This window comes from Argentina anserina, chromosome 3 (assembly GCF_933775445.1).
Source record: "Argentina anserina chromosome 3, drPotAnse1.1, whole genome shotgun sequence".
In the NCBI taxonomy this organism is placed as follows: domain Eukaryota; kingdom Viridiplantae; phylum Streptophyta; class Magnoliopsida; order Rosales; family Rosaceae; genus Argentina; species Argentina anserina.
Window position 1 is genome coordinate 17,653,586 of NC_065874.1, and position 19,322 is coordinate 17,672,907.

Here is a 19,322-nt window from a genome sequence, read left to right on the forward strand (position 1 = left end):
CGATGTGCTTAAAGATTAACTCTACAAGCCGGTTGTTACATGCAGTGCACATATGTTTGGAAATCCTAATCCTTTTGCAGTTCTTGGTGAAGCATGTGGAAGAGAAGGGTTAACAGCCATGAAAGAAACATACTGGAGGCGAAAGTGGTGGCCTGAGGATGGGGACGAAATACAACTGCCTTCCATTGTCTTCAACACGAAAGCAGAGAACTACATTACTGGCTACTAAAAGTTGTTTTGAGCAATCATGCGAGTCTTATTCTCAAAGTGAAGACTCCAATTGATATGACATTAAGTTCTGACCTATAGCACTATGCAGTTTGATATTCAAGATTTGCTCGAAAGTTTTGCGAATAGGTTGAAGCAAGTCTCGAGTTCTATTGCACACCAACGCTTTGGTGACAATTGGAGTTACGATCATTGATGTCCTTACTACACTTTTTTTTAAAGCAATTTGGTATGATTATCACATCTCAAAGAGTTTTTTTTTTAAATCACATCCCAAAGAGTTTCAGTGTAATATTTTGCTACTACATCTAACAAATCATTGTGACCAAGTGATGCAGCGTGGAGTGTTGCTACTGCACCACTAAAGTGTTTTCCCAACTTCTATTAGATCAAACAAATCCATACATTTGCTACTGTATCGAGAAATATCGAACCACAAAAATACCGAATTATCATGCATACTTCAATCTGCCTTGAGTTTTATTCTTTAGATGAAGCTCGAGCAGTTGCTATGCGTGCAGGGAAGAGCTTCAACTCCTCCCATACGCCGGAGCTTCACCAAAAGCAGTAGCACCATACACATTGCCTTTAACCTTGAAAAACCAAGTCGTTGCCGGAGCTCTTTGTAGCCTACCTCGTTTTGTGAATTCTCACCCACCCCGGCTTTGTATAAAACAAGAAGCAAATCAAGTTCGCAAACAACATTGCATTGTTCAAGGCCGTATGACAACTATTTGCAAAGCCAATTTATAGATGGGCATCTCTAATGCTGTGCAATTCAGTTCAAGTGCCTCGATTTGGCTTGTTTAACAACGAAACCTGCACGCTTAATGTGTAAATTCTTAACGAGTCATTACTAGGAAATGAGTCCTGCACAATTTAGACATTTATACAAGATGTCTTGCACAAATTTGCTTCCCGGTGTTACTCACCTGATGTGACATACCCGCAAATTCAAGTTCCAAATAGTCTTAAAATCTACCCACACGAAGAAATTTCAAACCTAGACTTGATTGTAATATGAAGCGAGTACATAAGCCCATAAATGAGTACAATACACGTTTGATCAAATTCAGAAGCACGACATAGCCGGGCTAAAACAAAGATACAACAAAAGCACAGAAATATCTACAAACGATCATCAGTGAACAAGCTTACATTTTGATTCAATTAGGATTTTTCCAAGTCTTCAGTCTTTGTGGAGGCTGATGTAAAAGTAACTGGCTTTGCTGGATGGTCCCTCACAATCAAGCTTAGCACTTCAGGCCGTGCATAGTGTCCTACCACATCGAAATCAAACTTCGCTCTTGCTACATCTCCAAGATCTAAGCACCATTTTAGCCAGTAACAAAATCAGATATCACAAAGAATCCAAATCAAAAAGGAACTATATCTAAGATTCAGAGATCCATTCTGATTTTTCACTCTTCATTCATATTGATAATTTTAGCAGAAATGAACACCCATGCTCTATATATTTGATTATACATACTTCAATGAATAAAAAAAAGAAATTTTAATATTCACTATGTTAAGGTCCTAATGCTAAAGTAATTTTTGTTGGAATTTATGCTATTTTGTTATAGATTGCTTTTGAGGTGGTGTTATGGGAACAATATCTTAGAGCAGGTCATATATATAACTATCAAAGAAAAGACACTTGTACTAGTCAAAAAAAGATACCTCACAAAAATCAGTAGAGCCATATTATCAATCAGACCAATTACTTCAAAAATCACACATCTAAAAGCATGAGGCTAGGAATACACTGTTAGTATAACACAAATTTCGTGCACTGAAAAGATAGACATTCTACTGTATTCAAAAACAAGATTTAGATTCCCTCCTAATTCTGAATAAAGGGAAGAATCTTATGAATTCATGGGGACTGTCTCTTGGCTTGCGGTCAGCACTATGTTGTGGGTAAGAGTTGACTTAGTTACTGTTGTTGAGCTGATCTGCAAATATATGCCCTCCTTTTCATGCTGATGAGCATGGCTTTTAGGCTGCCTTTGTACTTTGTACTTTGTACTTTGTACCCAAACTCCCAAAGAGTGCAAGCTTTAAGGCTCTGAGAGCAAGTGCAAGCTTACCCATTTCTAAAAGAGAGAAACTATGCAACTAATATACTTGCTAATTATTGGCTCTCTTTGGACCCTAGATGTATCTCTGGGCTCTACTCCTAGTTGTGCTTCACTTTCATTATTAGGGATATTATCAGGGTACCTGGGTGTCATGAGGTCCTTAGTTTAATCTATTATGTGAGGCTTCTATTTCCGTTACAGCAAAATTGAATATACAACGATCCAATTTGTAATAGAGAAACTCATAGAAATTAATTTCTTCATAGCACAGATAGCTGATAAACAATTGGAGAGCATATAAAAAAAATGGCATACCAAGATCAGCTGATATGAGTGCCTCCCCGTCATAATTTGGCCCAGCAAGTATACTCCCCGATGGTGACATGATGACACTGCCTCCAGCACAGACAACAGAATCAGGAGTAAGCTCCTCTTCTGTGCCTGAAAATATATAATCTGGTGGAGGGGGATAGTCTTTCCTTCGACAGAATTGGTTAGCTGATAATACAAAGCACCCACCTTCTAAAGCAATATGGGTCATTGATGCTTGCCATAGATCCCTAGAATCAGCTGTAGGAGCACAATATATTTCAATGCCTACAAAACAAATGAAATAGTGTACATCAAAACCAAAAAAACAATAATTGTATAAAGAGAAGGAACCAAGACCACATTTATACTCAACCCAGCAATAGCTCGTAATCAGGTTCATTTATGTGGAAACGTCAAACCTTGGAAATGGTATCCAGTCAAATTGAAAATGCCAATCAGAATGAATGCATAGTAATGGCAAGTACTTGAGCGAGATAATGCCACATACATTGAAAGAAAGGCGACATACTGTTATTGGTATAAAAAAAATGTATCCAGAAGTAAACATACTATACTTCAGAAGTTCAAATATCCAAAACGTACTAAAACGCTGCTCAGTGCAAAATCAATATTACAAAATAGTACTTTAGCAACCACCCAGTTGCCCCTATTAATCTATCAATCTAGGGTGGTAGCGCATTCCATTTTCGGCAAAGTATTAACATTTTCACTCCATTTCTAAATAGTTGAAGGTGGCATTTCCAAACACTGCCCTTAATATATACCAGATGATATAAACTCTAATTGGATTTAAAACATGGACATAAGGCAAAGAAATTTGAAGGTCTCAATCACCGTTAAAAGCAAGAAGAAAAGTGATTATGCCTTCTTGTGACTCTCCTGAGAAAAGCTATTCTTTACCTTATTACACTGAACTATATCATCAGTATATGAAACTTAACTATATCACTATATGAAACTTAAATTATTACACTAGATTATATAAAACTTAAACCTAGAAGAAAGGAGAAAGTTCAGCAGAGCTGGATTAAATCAACATATTTAGCAAAAAGAGTTGAGACAGTTAAATTAAGTACTGCTTCTTAAGATTATCAAGAGACATGGCTAACCTTTAGCATACATTGCTGTCCTTAAAAGTGGCATCTTATTTTCCCAACAAATGGCGGCACCTATTTTTCCAATTGGAGTATCAAACACAGGAATTGTGGATCCATCTCCAAATCCCCAAATTATTCTCTCCAATGCTGTTGGCATTATTTTTCGGTGCTTGCCTAGGTAGCATCCTTGAGAATCAAAAAACACAACAGTACAATAAAGAGTATACCCTTCTTTCTCTATCACACCCATTACCAAGAACACCTTATATTTTCCAGCCATTGATGCCAATCGGTCAACTTCAGGACCTGCATAAGTTAATAGATTCTGTGAATATACAAATTCATGATGTTTCCTCATAAAAAAATAACAAACCACTAAAATCATGCAGCTTCAAAACTGAAGCATTTGACAATAATTGTTATAGCACACAATACAATAGAATGAAAACAATACAATATGTTCGTAAGATATAAATTGTCGCGCCAGAAGGCACTTGGAAAAGAAACATACAATATGTAGTAAGCTATAGAGAACTACTTGCATTAAAGTCAATCTACCTCGCCTTGATCAAAAGACTTCTTCAAACCTTCCAATCTCTTATCAACATTCTCAAACACATGATTATGAGACAAAGCACACTTATGTACAGTCCTTTAACTTCAAGAACTTATGAAACCCAGAATCAACAAGAAAAAGTTTATATCATTTATAAATGTTTCAAATTCTTGTTTGAATACCACCATACTTGTATACATACAGTAATTCTTCTTTTATCGAAGTAAGAAACTAATAGCAACGAATAGTTTAGTTTCCAGACATTGTAATTCAAACCAGCACTGAGTTAATCTCTCACTCTAATGCATCAGAAACTAACCAACAAGAAACAGAAGAGTAGTTTGTACCAGGTACATCAATGGCGGCGGCATGGTACTTCCGGAACTCTTCTTTGCCCTTGTCGGTTCTGTTCCCAATGGCAACTCCGAAATTGGAGCCACGCGGATAGCCCCCAACAAATGCTTCAGGAAACACAACCAGCTGCGACCCATACCCAGCTGCTTCGGCCAACAACCTCTCAGCCTTGTCCAGAGTGGCAGGAGTGTCGTAGAAGATGGTGGAGGCTTGGACGACGGTGGCGCGTACGGTGGGGGCGGAGGAGCCGTCGCCCATGTCAACCTCGGCGAAGACCGGAGTCTCCTTCACTGATACCAAAGCCATGTTTTGTTAGTCTGATCGTTTGTTTTAGCAGCTTCTCCCTCACTTCACCACCATTCGATTTTCTGATTTGTCCTTTCGTTTTCACTTTGGCTGATTTGGAACTGGCAAGGTTCGGTTTCTCTTTCCTGTTTTTTTTTTAGTGATTTTTGAATATTTCTGATTTATCATTCTTTATAGATAGAAGGAAAGTATTATGACAAAAATCAGAAGTACCAGGGGTTTCTAGTGTGGCCAGTGATGTCACAAAGTCATTTAACAAATATCGACCGAGAAAAATTACTTATTGGTATTAGATTATATTTAAATTAATTCAAAATTCACTTTTTATATTTGTTATATAAATTAAGACATAAACTCAAGTCTAAAGAAGAGTTTTTTTCACCAACAGTCCCTCAACTCTGGTGTACCTACCAATGTGATACCTCAACTCTTAATCGTACCAATGTGATACCCAGACTCTAGTATTGCTATCATTGAAGTACTTCCGTTAGTTTTTTTTTAACTTTTCCGTTATCTTGGTGACGTGGCAGTTACGTGAGGCCCACAAAGAGGGTTAAAAGACAAAATTAACCTCATCTGAGAGGAGCAATGTTTTTCCCGCCCTTTACCTTGAGAAAGACACCCAACAATTCCAATTTTGGCGCCAATTTTCCCTCCCTACTCCTTAATTTGTGTCTCTTATCTAAACTAAAGAACTACCGCCAACCAGTCGACCACAATCTGATAAAACCTAGATCAATCTCATTTTCTATTTTTACCCTAGCACTTGTTAAACTAACAGAATAAATATAGAAATGTATATGGAACATCTCATTTCCACAATCTCATAAGAATAAAAACACATAACTTAACGAAATTCAAATACATGTTTAAGTACCATTTGTTGCCACCTTTTATGTTGATCTGCCATGATTTTTACTTGTAAGAACTAATGGTACATGTAGTTGAATTTCGTTAAGCCAGAGGGAATAATACCAGCAGATAAAGCATTGTACTAATGGTACTTAAAAGTTCTTACAAGCAAAAATCATGGCAGATCAACATAAAATGTGGCAACTAATGGTACTTAAACATGTATTTGAATTTCGTTAAGTTATGTGTTTTTATATTCTTATGAGATTGTGGAAATGAAATGTTCCATATAAATTTTTATATTTATTCTGTTAGTTTAACAAGTGCTAGGGTAAAAATAGAAAATGAGATTGATCTAGGTTTTATCAGATTGTGGTCGACTGGTTGGCGGTAGTTCTTTAGTTTAGATAAGAGACACAAATTAAGGAGTAGGGAGAGAAAATTGGCGCCAAAATTGGAATTGTTGGGTGTCTTTCTCAAGGTAAAGGGCGGGAAAACCATTGCTCCTCTCAGATGAGGTTAATTTTGTCTTTTAACCCTCTTTGTGGGCCTCACGTAACTGCCACGTCACCAAGATAACGGAAAAGTTAAAAAAAACTAACGGAAGTACTTCAATGATAGCAATACTAGAGTCTGGGTATCACATTGGTACGATTAAGAGTTGAGGTATCACATTGGTAGGTACACCAGAGTTGAGGGACTGTTGGTGAAAAAAACTCTCTAAAGAATAAGTATAACAAAACTATCAAATGTCACTCCTACATTATTAATGCAAAAATATCCAAAATATCCTTATTTTCATGAAAATTATCAAATGTCACTCCTAAATCTAACTAATTTCTCTCTCCTCATTTTTTTAATTTTTTTTTCCGTTAAATTTAAGTTTTCTAGCCAAATCACCGGCAATTTGGAGATGAGCCAATATATAAAGTTGTTCCTTATGTCATGGGCTTTCATTTAAATACCATATTGCATATGTTTTAAGAAATTTTGAAATTTCAAATTTTACTCATCAAAAATCACAGTACCAGTTTGTTTCTTAGTCGACAGTAGCAGCTAGATTTATAGTTGACAGTAGCAGGTACCTTCCAAGTCGACAGTAGCAGTTAGATTTATAGTTGACAGTAGCATGTACATTCAAAGTCGACAGTAGCAGGTGTCTTCCAAGTCAACAGTAGTAGTTGGTTTTTCATTTGACAGTAACAGTTAGTTTTTATAGTCGACAATAGCAGTTAGTTTTTATAATCGACAGTAGCAGTTAGTTTTTATAATCGACAATAGCAGATAACTTCTTCATTGATGGTAGCAAACATTATAGGTCAAAGAGGGGTAAAAAAAAAAATTTATGACATGTGGCAACTTACCATCATTTGGTCATTATTTATAAATTTTTGTCCTCATTTGCTCTATCAAATTAAGTAGTGAGTTATTTGTAAACTAAATTGTTATCTGGTACTTTTGAGTAATTTTTTAATTAATTTATGCGTGACCCTTTTTCGATAAATGTTTTTTACCAGTTATGGTTCAAAACATGATTCTAAAAAACCCCGTTTAGGCCCAACTAATCCCCGCTTAGGCGATAGGCGGTGCCTCAGCGTTTGGATTATGACATAGTCCCCGAAGCTAAGCGTTAGGCTAAAAATCGACCGCTTAATCCATCTAATCGACCAACTAGTCTGCCTAATTGACCGACTTGTCCGCATATTTGACACCTAAGTTGTCGGCCGATTATAGACTATGCCTTATATTTTTATGTTTACTACCTTCTAAGCTCTAAGAATTCGATGTTTCATTACTGTTAAGCATTTCATATATTTTTTAAGTATATTAACTATTTTCGAACATTATAATACTTCTAATATTTATTAGTATATATAATTTTATGTATTATAAATTAAAAGAATAAGAAAATATAAAACCGCCTAGTCCCCGTCTAGTCCCCCGACTAGTCCTCTAGGCGCTAGTCTCTGGCTTTCCGCCCGACTAGCGCCTACCATTTTTTAGAACCTTGGTTCAAACTAAAAACTTTTTATTACTATGAGAATTAATTTTGCAATATGTGCCCCACTTATAACTTAGCATAATTTCGATATTTCCAATAAATTTAAATTTTGTGTACCTTTTAATATAGTTTTCTATATAATTAAATTCAATTTCACTACCTTCTTAGTTACACCTTTCATGATTATTATTGTATTTTTCATTCTTCATGTCTTATTGGGTCATGGATTAAATAAATAAAGTAGATTATTATTAATTAATTCTCAAATGTTAAGTATGTATCATATCATGTTAACTTATAATGCAACTCACTATAACTATAAATTAATGTTTATACCAGATTCTCTATGTGGTATGAGATTCTAATAATTAAACTTTTGTACAAAGTCCTAATAATTAAAATTTTCCTTTAAGTTGTTCTAAATCACTCATGCAATTTCATGCTCAATGTATCATAGTCATATGTATATAATATGTGATGGTCTATCATCCCTTTGGGTTCGCAGTCATAAAAAAATAGATGTTTAAACTTTACAGTGTCAATTTTTTAAAATTCTCGATGACTATTTCACCTTACTACAATTCATTATAGACTAATAGTTTTACAATATTCTCTTATGAAATATAGTAGATAATTGATCAAAGAAACATCTTTCAAAATTTCAATCAAAATTTTCATGTTTTTATTCAAATTTCCATCAATTTTGTCAATTATTTTTCAAGATTGATATTTCTCCGAACTTTCCGTCTAAATTTCCAATTTTTAGACCCTCTATATTTCCAATTTTTAGACCCTCTATATTTCTGTAATTGCTGAAATTTTATTCCTTGGTCTCAACATTAGCAGTATTCATAGTTGACAGTAGCAAGAATTGTGAGCCCCTGAAAAATTCTTTTATCTTTCCAGCATTGTTGTCACGCAAACCGACATTTTTCTAAGATGTCAAAAATATAGTTTAATATTTTTGTATTAAACTACGCATCATAACGAGCGCGGGAGTGTTTGCGGGATATTTTCAAACGTTCGTTTATATTTCTACGAATTTCTATAGTTCTGCTTTGTTTGAAATAGTGTTACATAAAGTACATCTAGGTTTTCTTTTGGTTTTGGGTCTGGAAGAGGCCCAAACCCGAGTTCGGGCCCGAGCCCATCCTTTTCTTTTTCTTCTACTTCTCCTTTTCTTCCTCTCTCTCTCTCTCTCTCTCTCTCTCTCTCTCTCTCTCTCTCTCTCTCTCTCTCTCTCCTTCCTTTATCTTTCTTTCCCTTTTTTCGTTCTTCTCTCTCCCTCACGTTTCTCTCTTCTCTCTGTTTGAAATAGAGAAATCCAGAAAGGCCGATTGCTTCACTTCCACCTAGCGTCGTCGTTCGGCCGCCGTTGGCCGGCACACCACCACCCCTTTCTTCATTTCAACGAGATCTTCAAGACCCAGTCCATGCATGCAAGATTAAAGCATCTCTCCAACGAAATCGAAAATCAAGGCAGTGACACCGACGAACTTCTCGGCGACGTTTCCCCCCTCCTTTCTGGTAAATTTGAGTCCCTCCTTCCTCACCTTCTAGTCTCCATCAATTTGTGATTAAACCAAGCTTTAACCCCATTGTTTTCTTGGTTTTTGTCTCCGGCCAATTCCGATGACCTTTTTCTCCGATTCTAGAGGCAAGCTTCGGACTCCGGGAGCTTTGGGGATCTTAGAGAGGCAGCATGAACGTCTGGGAGACGGAAGCAAAGCCGCAACAGCTCAAATCAGAGGTGTTGCAGCTTGGAGGCGACGGGAGCGAGTTCGGGACTTCGTGGAGGTTGTTAAACTCAAAGCACTAAAACTCTCTGAATGGGAGAATGAAACTGTATTATTGAATGATGAAAAACAGGCTTATATATCAAGCCTTTACAACTGGAAACAAAACATGAACAACCCACGTTTACCACTCCTAGAAACGTGGTTTAGTGAACAAGGAATAAATCAAACCTAATCTCTTAATCCTAAAAACTAGGACTTATTTAACAGAAGACAGTAAATTAAATTAGTTCCATCAATTCCTCCCTTAAACTGCATTGCTGCTATCAAGCAGTTTAGCCACTTGGTACCTCACATATACCCAGCAAGCCACGCAGCTTCTCAAATGCATCCATTTTCAATGCTTTTGTCATAATGTCTGCAACTTGATCTTGAGAATTGCAATACCTCAACTCAATTACATTTTGTTTGCAAAGATCACGCAGAAAATGAAACCTGACCTCTATGTGCTTGCTTCTGCCATGCATAACTGGATTCTTTGCCAACTTAATGGTAGACATATTATCACAATATATGACAGTAGGTTTACCTTGCTTGCAGTCTAGCTTTTCGAGCACCCTTCTCATCCAAACTGCCTGACAAGCACAATGAGCTGCTGAAATGAACTCAGCTTCGGTTGTTGAAAGTGAAACCACTGGTTGTTTTTTCGAACTCCAAGAAACTGCTCCACCACTTAACATAAACACATAACCAGAGGTGCTTCTTCTATCATCAAGATCACCAGCATAGTCACTATCAGAATAAGCTATCAACATCTCATCACTTGCAACTCCCTTCTTGTAGCAAATTCCTAAATCCACATACCCCTTCACATACCTTAAAATTCTCTTAATGGCCTGCATATGCAAACTTGTAGGCCTCTCCATGTATCTGCTGACCAAGCTAACTACAAACATAAGATCTGGCCTCGTCACTGATAAGTACATCAAGCTACCCACCATCTGTTTGTATTCTGTCATGTCCACACGTTTTCCATCTTCATTCTTCATAAGCTTACTTCCCGGCACCATTGGATTACGTACGGAGTTTGCATCATCCAAGCCAAACCTCTCTAAAATTTCCTGAGCATACTTTTTCTGGCTTAGATATATCCCTTCATCATTTTGTATAATCTCTACTCCAAGGAAGAATTTCATCTTGCCTAAATCAGTCATATCAAATTCCTGTCTCATTGAAGCTTTAAAAACTTCAAACATCTCTTCATCACTTCCAGTAAACACCAAGTCGTCCACGTACAAGCTCACCACCAAGATCTTCCCTTCTCCTTGAGTTTTGACAAACAGAGTATGCTCACTTGGACATCGAACAAATCCTTCCCTCATGAAATATGACTCAATCTTACTAAACCAGGCTCTTGGTGCTTGCTTTAAACCGTACAAAGCTTTCTTCAATTTGAATACCTTGTATTCCTCTTCCTTCTTCTCATAACCAAGAGGCTGCTCTACATACACATCTTCCTCCAAATCTCCATGAAGAAATGCACTTTTTACATCTAGCTGAAAAACACACCATCTTCTTTGTGCAGCCATAGCTAGAATCATCCGAATCGTATCCCATCTTGCTACTGGTGCAAAAACCTCAGTGTAGTCAATTCCATGTTGTTGTGCATACCCCTTTGCCACAAGTCTAGCCTTGTATTTATCAACTTCACCCTTTTCATTGAGCTTTGTCTTGTATATCCACTTTACTCCAATCTTTCTTGCACCCTTTGGTAATTCAGTTAGTTGCCACGTACAATTTTTTTCTATTGCTGAAATTTCATTATCCATGGCTTCTCTCCATTTCTGATTTTTTGAAGCTTCCTCATAGGTATATGGATCTCCAGCTGAAGTATAGAGTACCATATTTTGAGCTTCCTCTGCCTCAGATAGTCCTTCACCTATAACATAATCCTTAGTCCAATATGGTGGTCTTCGATTTCTAGCACCAAGTTGGTTTGGCTCATTGCTTCCAACTAAACTTGATGAAGACGGACTGATTGCTCCGACTGCTTCATTTTGCCTGCTTCCGACTGAACTTGATGAAGAGGGACTGATTTCTTTGGCTACCTCATTTTGCTCTTGCTCCCAATCTTCATCTTCATTTTCTTCAAACACCTCTTTGGTTGCACTCTCATTATCACCCCACTCAAGGAACACACTTTTATCACTTTCTTTGTTTTTAGCTCAATCCCAGCTTTCATTCTCCTCAAAGACTACATCACGGCTAATTATCAGCTTCTTTGTGATTGGATTGTACATTCTGTAGCCCTTGGTTTCTTCACTTACTCCCAGCAAGACACACTTCAAACTTTTTGGATCTAGCTTTGTTCTCTTTTTGTCTGGAACATGTACATGTCCAATGCAACCAAATATTCGGAAGTACTCTACTGAAGGTTTCACTCCACTCCATGCTTCTTCAGGTGTGATATCTTTAACCACCAATGTAGGACTTCTATTTAGCACATGCACACACCAGTTCACTGCCTCCGGCCATAATTCTCTAGGAATGTGCTTTTCAAATAACATGCTTCTAACTAAATTCATGATTGTTCGGTTCTTCCTCTCAGCAACTCCATTTTGTTGTGGAGTATATGCTGCAGTCAACTGTCTTTTGATCCCATTCTCACTACAATAATCATTAAACTCTTTAGAAGTAAATTCACCACCTCTATCAGTTCGTAAACAGAACAACAATGAACCGGCCTCTTTCTCAACTAGACTTTTAAACTTTTTAAACATACTAAGAGCTTCCGATTTTTCTGACATAAAGTAAACCCAACACTTTCTACTAAAATCATCAATGAAAGTGATTAGGTACCTCTTTCCGCTGTTAGATTCAGGATTCATAGGCCCACATATGTCTGAGTGAACAAGTTGCAACTTGAATGATGCTCTCCAGTTGCTTTTCTTTGGGATTTTTTCTCTGTGTTGCTTTCCGGCTAAGCAGTCAGTACATACCTTCATAGGAGCGTTGAGTGATGGCAACCCTTCAACCATTTTCTTGTGGTACAATGTTCTTAAGCCCTTGAAGCTAAGATGAGCAAACCGACTGTGCCATAGTTGTGCTTCACTCTCTTCACAAACCTGAAAACAATCTGATTCCTTTGGGGGCAATGTTGCTAGCATAGCAAACATCTTGTTTGTGGTCATGTTTGTCTCCATAATGAGGCCTTTAGTTGGGTGAAATATCTTGCATGCATTGTTCTGAATGAGTATTGCTAGGCCTTTCTCTTGTAATTGACCTATACTCAACAAGTTGTTCTTCAACTCAGGGATGTAATAAACTCCACCAATCTGCCGCATTACTCTAGCTATATTCAGCTTCACACAACCCTTTCCCATTACCATCATTCTCGAATTGTTGCCTAGCTTAACTGTGTGCCTGAACCCTTCATCTAACTCAGTAAACCACAACTTATTCCCACTCATATGATTACTGCAACCAGAGTCTAAAAACCATACCTCCTCTCTGGTGGATTTATGAACCTCCACGTGTGCCATAAGCAACATCTCATCTTCCTCATCCAATTTTGCATAGTTGACAACCTTTTCCCAACTAGGACACTCATAGGAGAAATGCCCCAATTTGTGACACTGATAGCACTCAATGATGGCTTTGTTGAAGGGTTGTCTTCCCCTGCCTCTACCTCTGCCTCTGAAGCCTCCACGACCTCTGCCTCTGAAGCCAAATCCATCATCCTCCCTTGCTCCAGACCTTTCTCCATTGGAAACCTTGAGAGCTTGCTCTTCCTCTGTATACCCTTTCATTCTTTGCTCATGCACAAGCAAACTGCTCTGAAGTTCATCAATGGACAATGTGGCAACATTATTTGATTCCTCAATGGAGCATACAACATAATCAAACTTTGCCGTCATAGATCTCAAAATCTTCTCCACAATGACAGTTTGCTCCATACATTCATCATAAGCTTTCATCTTGTTAACAATAGCAAGGGTTCTTCCAAAGTAATCATTGACACTTTCACCTTCTTTCATTCCAAGGAGCTCAAATTCCCTTCGTGATGCCTGTAGTTGAGCCCGCTTCACCTTGGTAGATCCTTGGTACTTCAGCCGCATGGAGTCCCATATGCTTTTTGCAGACTCTGTGTTCAAGATTGTCTCCATAATGGAACGATCAATGGCTATGAACAAGTAACTTTTGACTTTAAGATCATTTAGTTTCTGCTCTTCTACTTGCTTCCTTTGATCTTCCATCCGTTTTTGTTGCATTTCAGTTTGTTGTGATGGTTGTGTCGCCTCCACAGCTGCCAAGTAGCTTCTTGCGACTTCTGGAACCTGTTCAACCCCTTGAATCTCTTGTACACCATGCTCAATCAACCCCCAACACCGCTTTGATCTGATGAAATTCTCCATTGTCATCGCCCAGTGATTATAGTGTTGACCATCAAACTTGGGAATTGCCAGATGATGATCATCATCTGCCATTGCTACGATCTCAACTTCTTCGTTCTTTTCACTCTCTCAATTTTCTACCACAAGAACACTGCAGGTTCTTTCACTCTCTTGATCAGGCCCCAATGAAGGGGCTCTGATACCAATTTGTTAAACTCAAAGCACTAAAACTCTCTGAATGGGAGAATGAAACTGTATTATTGAATGATGAAAAACAGGCTTATATATCAAGCCTTTACAACTGGAAACAAAACATGAACAACCCACGTTTACCACTCCTAGAAACGTGGTTTAGTGAACAAGGAATAAATCAAACCTAATCTCTTAATCCTAAAAACTAGGACTTATTTAACAGAAGACAGTAAATTAAATTAGTTCCATCAGAGGTATCAAACAAACTCAATTCCTCTTATTTTTGGTATGGTTGTATTGGAAATCTTGTTTTGATACTCGTAGTGTAATTGCATGCCGAATTTGGTTGATTTGGATGAAGAAAACCGCCGAAAAACCAGTCGGAGATTATGGGATAAAAACCCTGGTTTTTACTGTTACAGTTTCACAATTGTACTATTTTACTGCCCCTATGAAATGACCTATCTACCCCTATTGACTTTCAATAATTACGGTCTTGCCCAAGTAGAAAATAAGTTGAAAAGTTACTGTTTTACCCAAACAGTAATTAATTTAGTTTTTACTTAAATCTCATTTCAATCTTTTGACCTTTAGGTTTCTCGATTTAAATCGGATTAAGGAAATTTAGTAATCTTTCGCTAAAACCTAATTTTAGCTTTATGGTTAAACCTTAAACTCGATATCAGCCCAAATCGGAAATTGAGAAACTCTTAAGAGTGAGAGATTTAAATGCAGGAAAAATAAATTTTAGATTTCCAATTATCGATCATTCGTATCTTAAATCTAAGATACGAATATCTATAAAATAAATTCACACTCACCTTTAGAAAAGTCAACTAATCATCCCGAGACCTCGACTCGGGTAGTCAAACTAGTCAAATCGACAATCAATAACTAAATCGACTAAAAACGTTGTGACCCTTACTTATCACTTTTCGTTATTTGTTTAGCTATTAGACTTGCTTGCGGGACGCAATTCTACGCGGAGCACGAGGAGCGTGACTTAGGGCGCAGACTTCAACACTACTATGTTAAGTATGGTGAGCCGCCCACCAGGGTAAGCCGGTACCTTCTGGGTTAGTGGTTTTCTATATATAAAATGTATATGTTATACGTCTTCATTGCATGTTGCATTCATTGGCACTTTACTTTGGTCATATTGTCTCAAGGCTGACTCTTTTATTTTATATATGATTATAAGTCGGTGATTCAGTATACTGATGTCTAGTACCGCTGTTTTATTATTATATAATGAATCTCGCGTTCTAATGTCCGAGCACCATGATTTATTCATGGTGAATCTGTTGTCTTGATATCCGGCACCGTGTGGTTAATTACTATGGTGATAACCATGTCCTGATGTCGGGCACCGTAGTACATTATTGGCTCTCGGTTCGTCCGAAAGCGAACCTTAGAGCCAGTCGGGCTTGATATACCCCATCGACACATTTGATATTTTGAGCCAAGTCGCATATTTTACCTATGTATGATTTTACTTGACTTGCCATAAACCTTGCGAGACTTGTTATAGTCTCGGTTGGACTTTCGTTACTGTTATATATATATATATAAAAATGGTTTTCAAACGTAACTACGGTTGGGTCGTCTCACCCGCATCGGGTTAGAGAGGACGAGTGCTCACCCCTACTTTTCAGGTACCTGGAAGCCGGTTTGCGAGGACTTGGACTAAGTGCTAGTGGCGTCGCATCGCTCATGGTTCACTTTCAATATCGAGGAGCCAACTTCCGGTGTGACTTCTTATTTACTCGATCTCCGTTTCTACTTCAACAATCGCATGACGCGTACTCTGTTACTTTTCATTTCAGTCGTGCAATTATTTCCTTTGGCCCATATTTATTATGATGATGCACATTTCTCATGTCATACTTGAACATTCATTTTATTTGCTATCTTTCGCTTATTTGTATTTATTCAGTAAATTGAGCTTCTTTTGTTTTTAACCCAAATTTACTATTATTTAATTATCCCCATAGCCTTGTAGTCGTAAGTTGGCATTGTCAATTCGTATGATCCTGTATCGATTGGTACTAACTTAGGACTACGGCGATTACTGCTGCATTTCGGAACCAGGAATTGTCCCGGGGTGTGACAAGTATCTTTCAAGTGACAGTAACAGCTCTCTTCCAAGTCGACAGTAGCAACTAGCTGCTAGTATCATAATTGACAATAATAGGTGGCTTTCAAGTCGATAGAAGCAACTAGTTTCATAAACTACCGTTGCAGATAACATCTCAGTCGACAGTAGCAGCTAATTTCACAGTCGACAATAGTAAGTAACTCTCAGTCAACAATAACACATTTCAAGTTGGTAGTAGCAATAACTCGGAACCATATATATAGATGTGACATGTCGTAGTGAAAATGAATTTTGAATCATGTTAGATGTGATAGGACAAAGAGGTGTATAAAAGTAAAATATCATATGACATGTGGCAACTTACCATCATATTCTCCTTATTTGTAATTTTTTTTAATTTGCTCTATCAAATTAAGAAGTGAGTTTTTTATAAACTAAATTGTTGTTTGACACTTATTAGTGGTTTGTTAAATTATATACAGTGTGGGGTTCATGTATTTGAACTTTTATGATTGAAAAGCTTTGCTAATACTCTTCTCATACGCATCATCACAATTTATTTTCATTTTCATGTGGGTGTACTGTGTATGAGCAATTCACCTAATCATCTCTTTATCATGAATAATTAAAGGAAAAATGACTTATTCATACAAATTTGGACCATTTATTGACTATTTGAATGACAAAATTAAAAAATGTGACCATTCACTCCAAGAGTATTTACAAATATTTGATCAAATAGTATAAAAACTATGATCTTGTATATTTTTGAGACTATTTTACCCTCATCTATCTAAATACTTATAGAGAGAAAGTTGATGAGAGAAATCACTTTGCTAGAACATTGTCGGACTCCGGTCCTCGATAGTCTGAATAAATTACTAACCCCAGTAACCTACAATTATAAATTCCTGACCCTGAGTAATCATGTTACTGACCCTCAGTAACCTATAATAATAAATTACTAATTCCTAGTAATTATATTACTGACCCTTAGTAATCACGTTACTGATCCCAGTAACTATAACATTTAGTCAAGTTGTTTCACATTGAACACCATCGATAACCAAAGCCCCAAAATCACACCCAAATTCAGCTTCTTCTTATCTTGATCTTCCTCCTCTTTAAACCTACGAACCCCTCGCCTTTGATTCCAACCTGTCTCGAGTACTCTGAGGAGCCGTTGTAGCACCACGGACACCCACCACTTCAAATTCTTCATCAACCAATTGTGAGACGGCGACAATGAAGAGGAGAGTGGACTCCGCGGCATCGTGGCTCGGTAGCACAAATTGGAATGGAACTCACCTCATTCTCTTGATCGAAATCATCGATCCCAATGACCAATCGAGATCTTTCGCACCATATCTAAGCTGCCACACCAGACCAAACCTCGTTGGAACAAGCTCACCTCACCGAGGGAAGAGGGAAGAGAGAGAGAGAGTGAGGGTGTCGTCGAACGTCCAAGCTTCGTCAAGATTGCAGTTCAATTACAGATTTCACATCTGATGAAATCGATTTGTCGGACGTCGAGGTATCGGCAAGAACGTCATTGTCATCATTTGTAAGGCCGGGTCATCGTGGTCGGGGAGTTATCATTGCCAGCGTCAAGTGTATATTTGGATAAGAGAGAGGGAGTTGGAGAGAGAGAGAGAGAGAGAGAGAGAGAGAGAGAGAGAGAGAGAGAGAGAGAGAGAGAGAGAGAGAGAGAGAGAGAGAGAGTAAGTGGAAGCGGTGGCGTGTCACCGTCTTCACCGAGGCCGCATCTTGGAGGAGAGAGAGGTGTCGGCGGTGCTGAGGTAGAAGAGAGATGAGAATTCTCTGTTTCAGATGAGGATGGTTCTGAGGGGTTATTCTTGTCATTATGAAAAAATTATTGGAATTGACACACACATTTGAAAGGGGTAAATTTTGAGCTGTTTCTGTTGATTTGGTCATTATCCCTTTATTAAAAGAGAGTTTTTATTTATACCTCTCAAAAAAGCCATTGGAACTCCTCCCATTTACTTTTATAAAATATTAAAATGCTATTTTGACCAGCATATTTTCTCAAAATGTCCATAGTTTAATTAGAGGAGATTTTATTTAAAAATTTGTAAAGAAAATTAGTAATTACTTCTCTTTCAATTTTACAAGCCCCAATAGGCCTCATCAAATAGCCCTTGGGCCCTAAAGCTCGCCTTACCCGGTAGGGGCGAAGCCCGGTCCGACCCTCCATTAGGGCGGGTCAGCCCGAGCCTCTTTCGAATAGGATAGGATAAGGGTCGAGCAAATGAAACCCGGCCCTATTGAGCCCTATAGGCTCATGCCCGGCCCTAAAAGCCTGTCCTAGCCGGCTCTTTTAGGCGCCTTAATAATTAAGTTTTTAAATATATTTCTCATATTTTATATACAATACACCTTACTATGTTTTGTAATTGATTCTATATGCTTTATTTCTTCTATGTCTTTTTGTTGTGAAAAATAATAATTGATTTTAAGTGATTTATAGAGTTAATATATAAATATAACCAATTAAACATATACTTATAAAAGTATAAAGTTGAATTTAATGTCTATATATATGCAAAATATAAACATATAAATAAAAAAAGTCTTGTACTACTTGTTTCAACCCATATAAACTAAATCATGAGGTAAAAAATCATATCAATTGTTTTTTTGTTAATTAAAAAAAAGGTCATGTTCGGCCCTATTTAGCCCTATTCGGAGGGCGGGCCCGACCTGCCCTCTTAGCCCTAAAGGCCCATTTAGGACCTTTAGGGAGGGTAAGGGTTTGAAAATCGAAGCCCTAACCCGGCCCTATTTATTGTTGACTTAGTCAAATTCCGACTTGACCCTACTCTAAGCCCTAAATTTAGGGTAGGGCTTGACCTAAAGGCCTAATGAGGCCTAGCCCCAAACACACCATATGGGTGTGAAAAGTGAAAAATAAAATTCATCACTTAACTGAACGTGTTAAGTTATACACGTGTGACCATCTCGTAATGGTTAGGAAGGTAAGTAAAAAAACTATCTGAATCCTAAAATTCATGGTCATGCTAAGGAGAATCTTGGGTGGGCTGAGCAGTGGCGTTTTTCGAGATTGTC

At 37.6% G+C, this 19,322-nt stretch overlaps 2 protein-coding genes across 2 annotated transcripts in view; both read right to left on the bottom strand.

Moving 5' to 3' along the window:
* Positions 1-19,322, bottom strand: part of LOC126788376 (DNA-directed RNA polymerase I subunit RPA12-like) — a 265,399-nt gene that overhangs the window by 90,565 nt on the left and 155,512 nt on the right. The window lies entirely within an intron of this gene.
* On the bottom strand, positions 1,224-5,060 carry LOC126788370 (bifunctional nitrilase/nitrile hydratase NIT4A). The gene is made up of 4 exons (XM_050514356.1): positions 4,646-5,060; positions 3,755-4,048; positions 2,628-2,909; positions 1,224-1,553 (listed from the first exon to the last, which is right to left on the bottom strand). Exons 1-4 carry the CDS (start codon positions 4,956-4,958, stop codon positions 1,399-1,401), a joined length of 1,044 nt encoding a protein of 347 aa, XP_050370313.1. The 5' UTR covers positions 4,959-5,060; the 3' UTR covers positions 1,224-1,398.

Excerpts from the sequence above, each read along its gene's own strand:
- LOC126788370 (XM_050514356.1), bottom strand. The coding sequence starts at position 4,958 with ATGGCTTTGGTATCAGTGAAGGAGACTCCGGTCTTCGCCGAGGTTGAC. Across the intron at positions 4,049-4,645 it reads CGCCGCCATTGATGTACCTG|GTCCTGAAGTTGACCGATTG; the intron begins GTACAAACTACT and ends TAACTTATGCAG. Across the intron at positions 1,554-2,627 it reads ACTCATATCAGCTGATCTTG|ATCTTGGAGATGTAGCAAGA; the intron begins GTATGCCATTTT and ends AATGGTGCTTAG.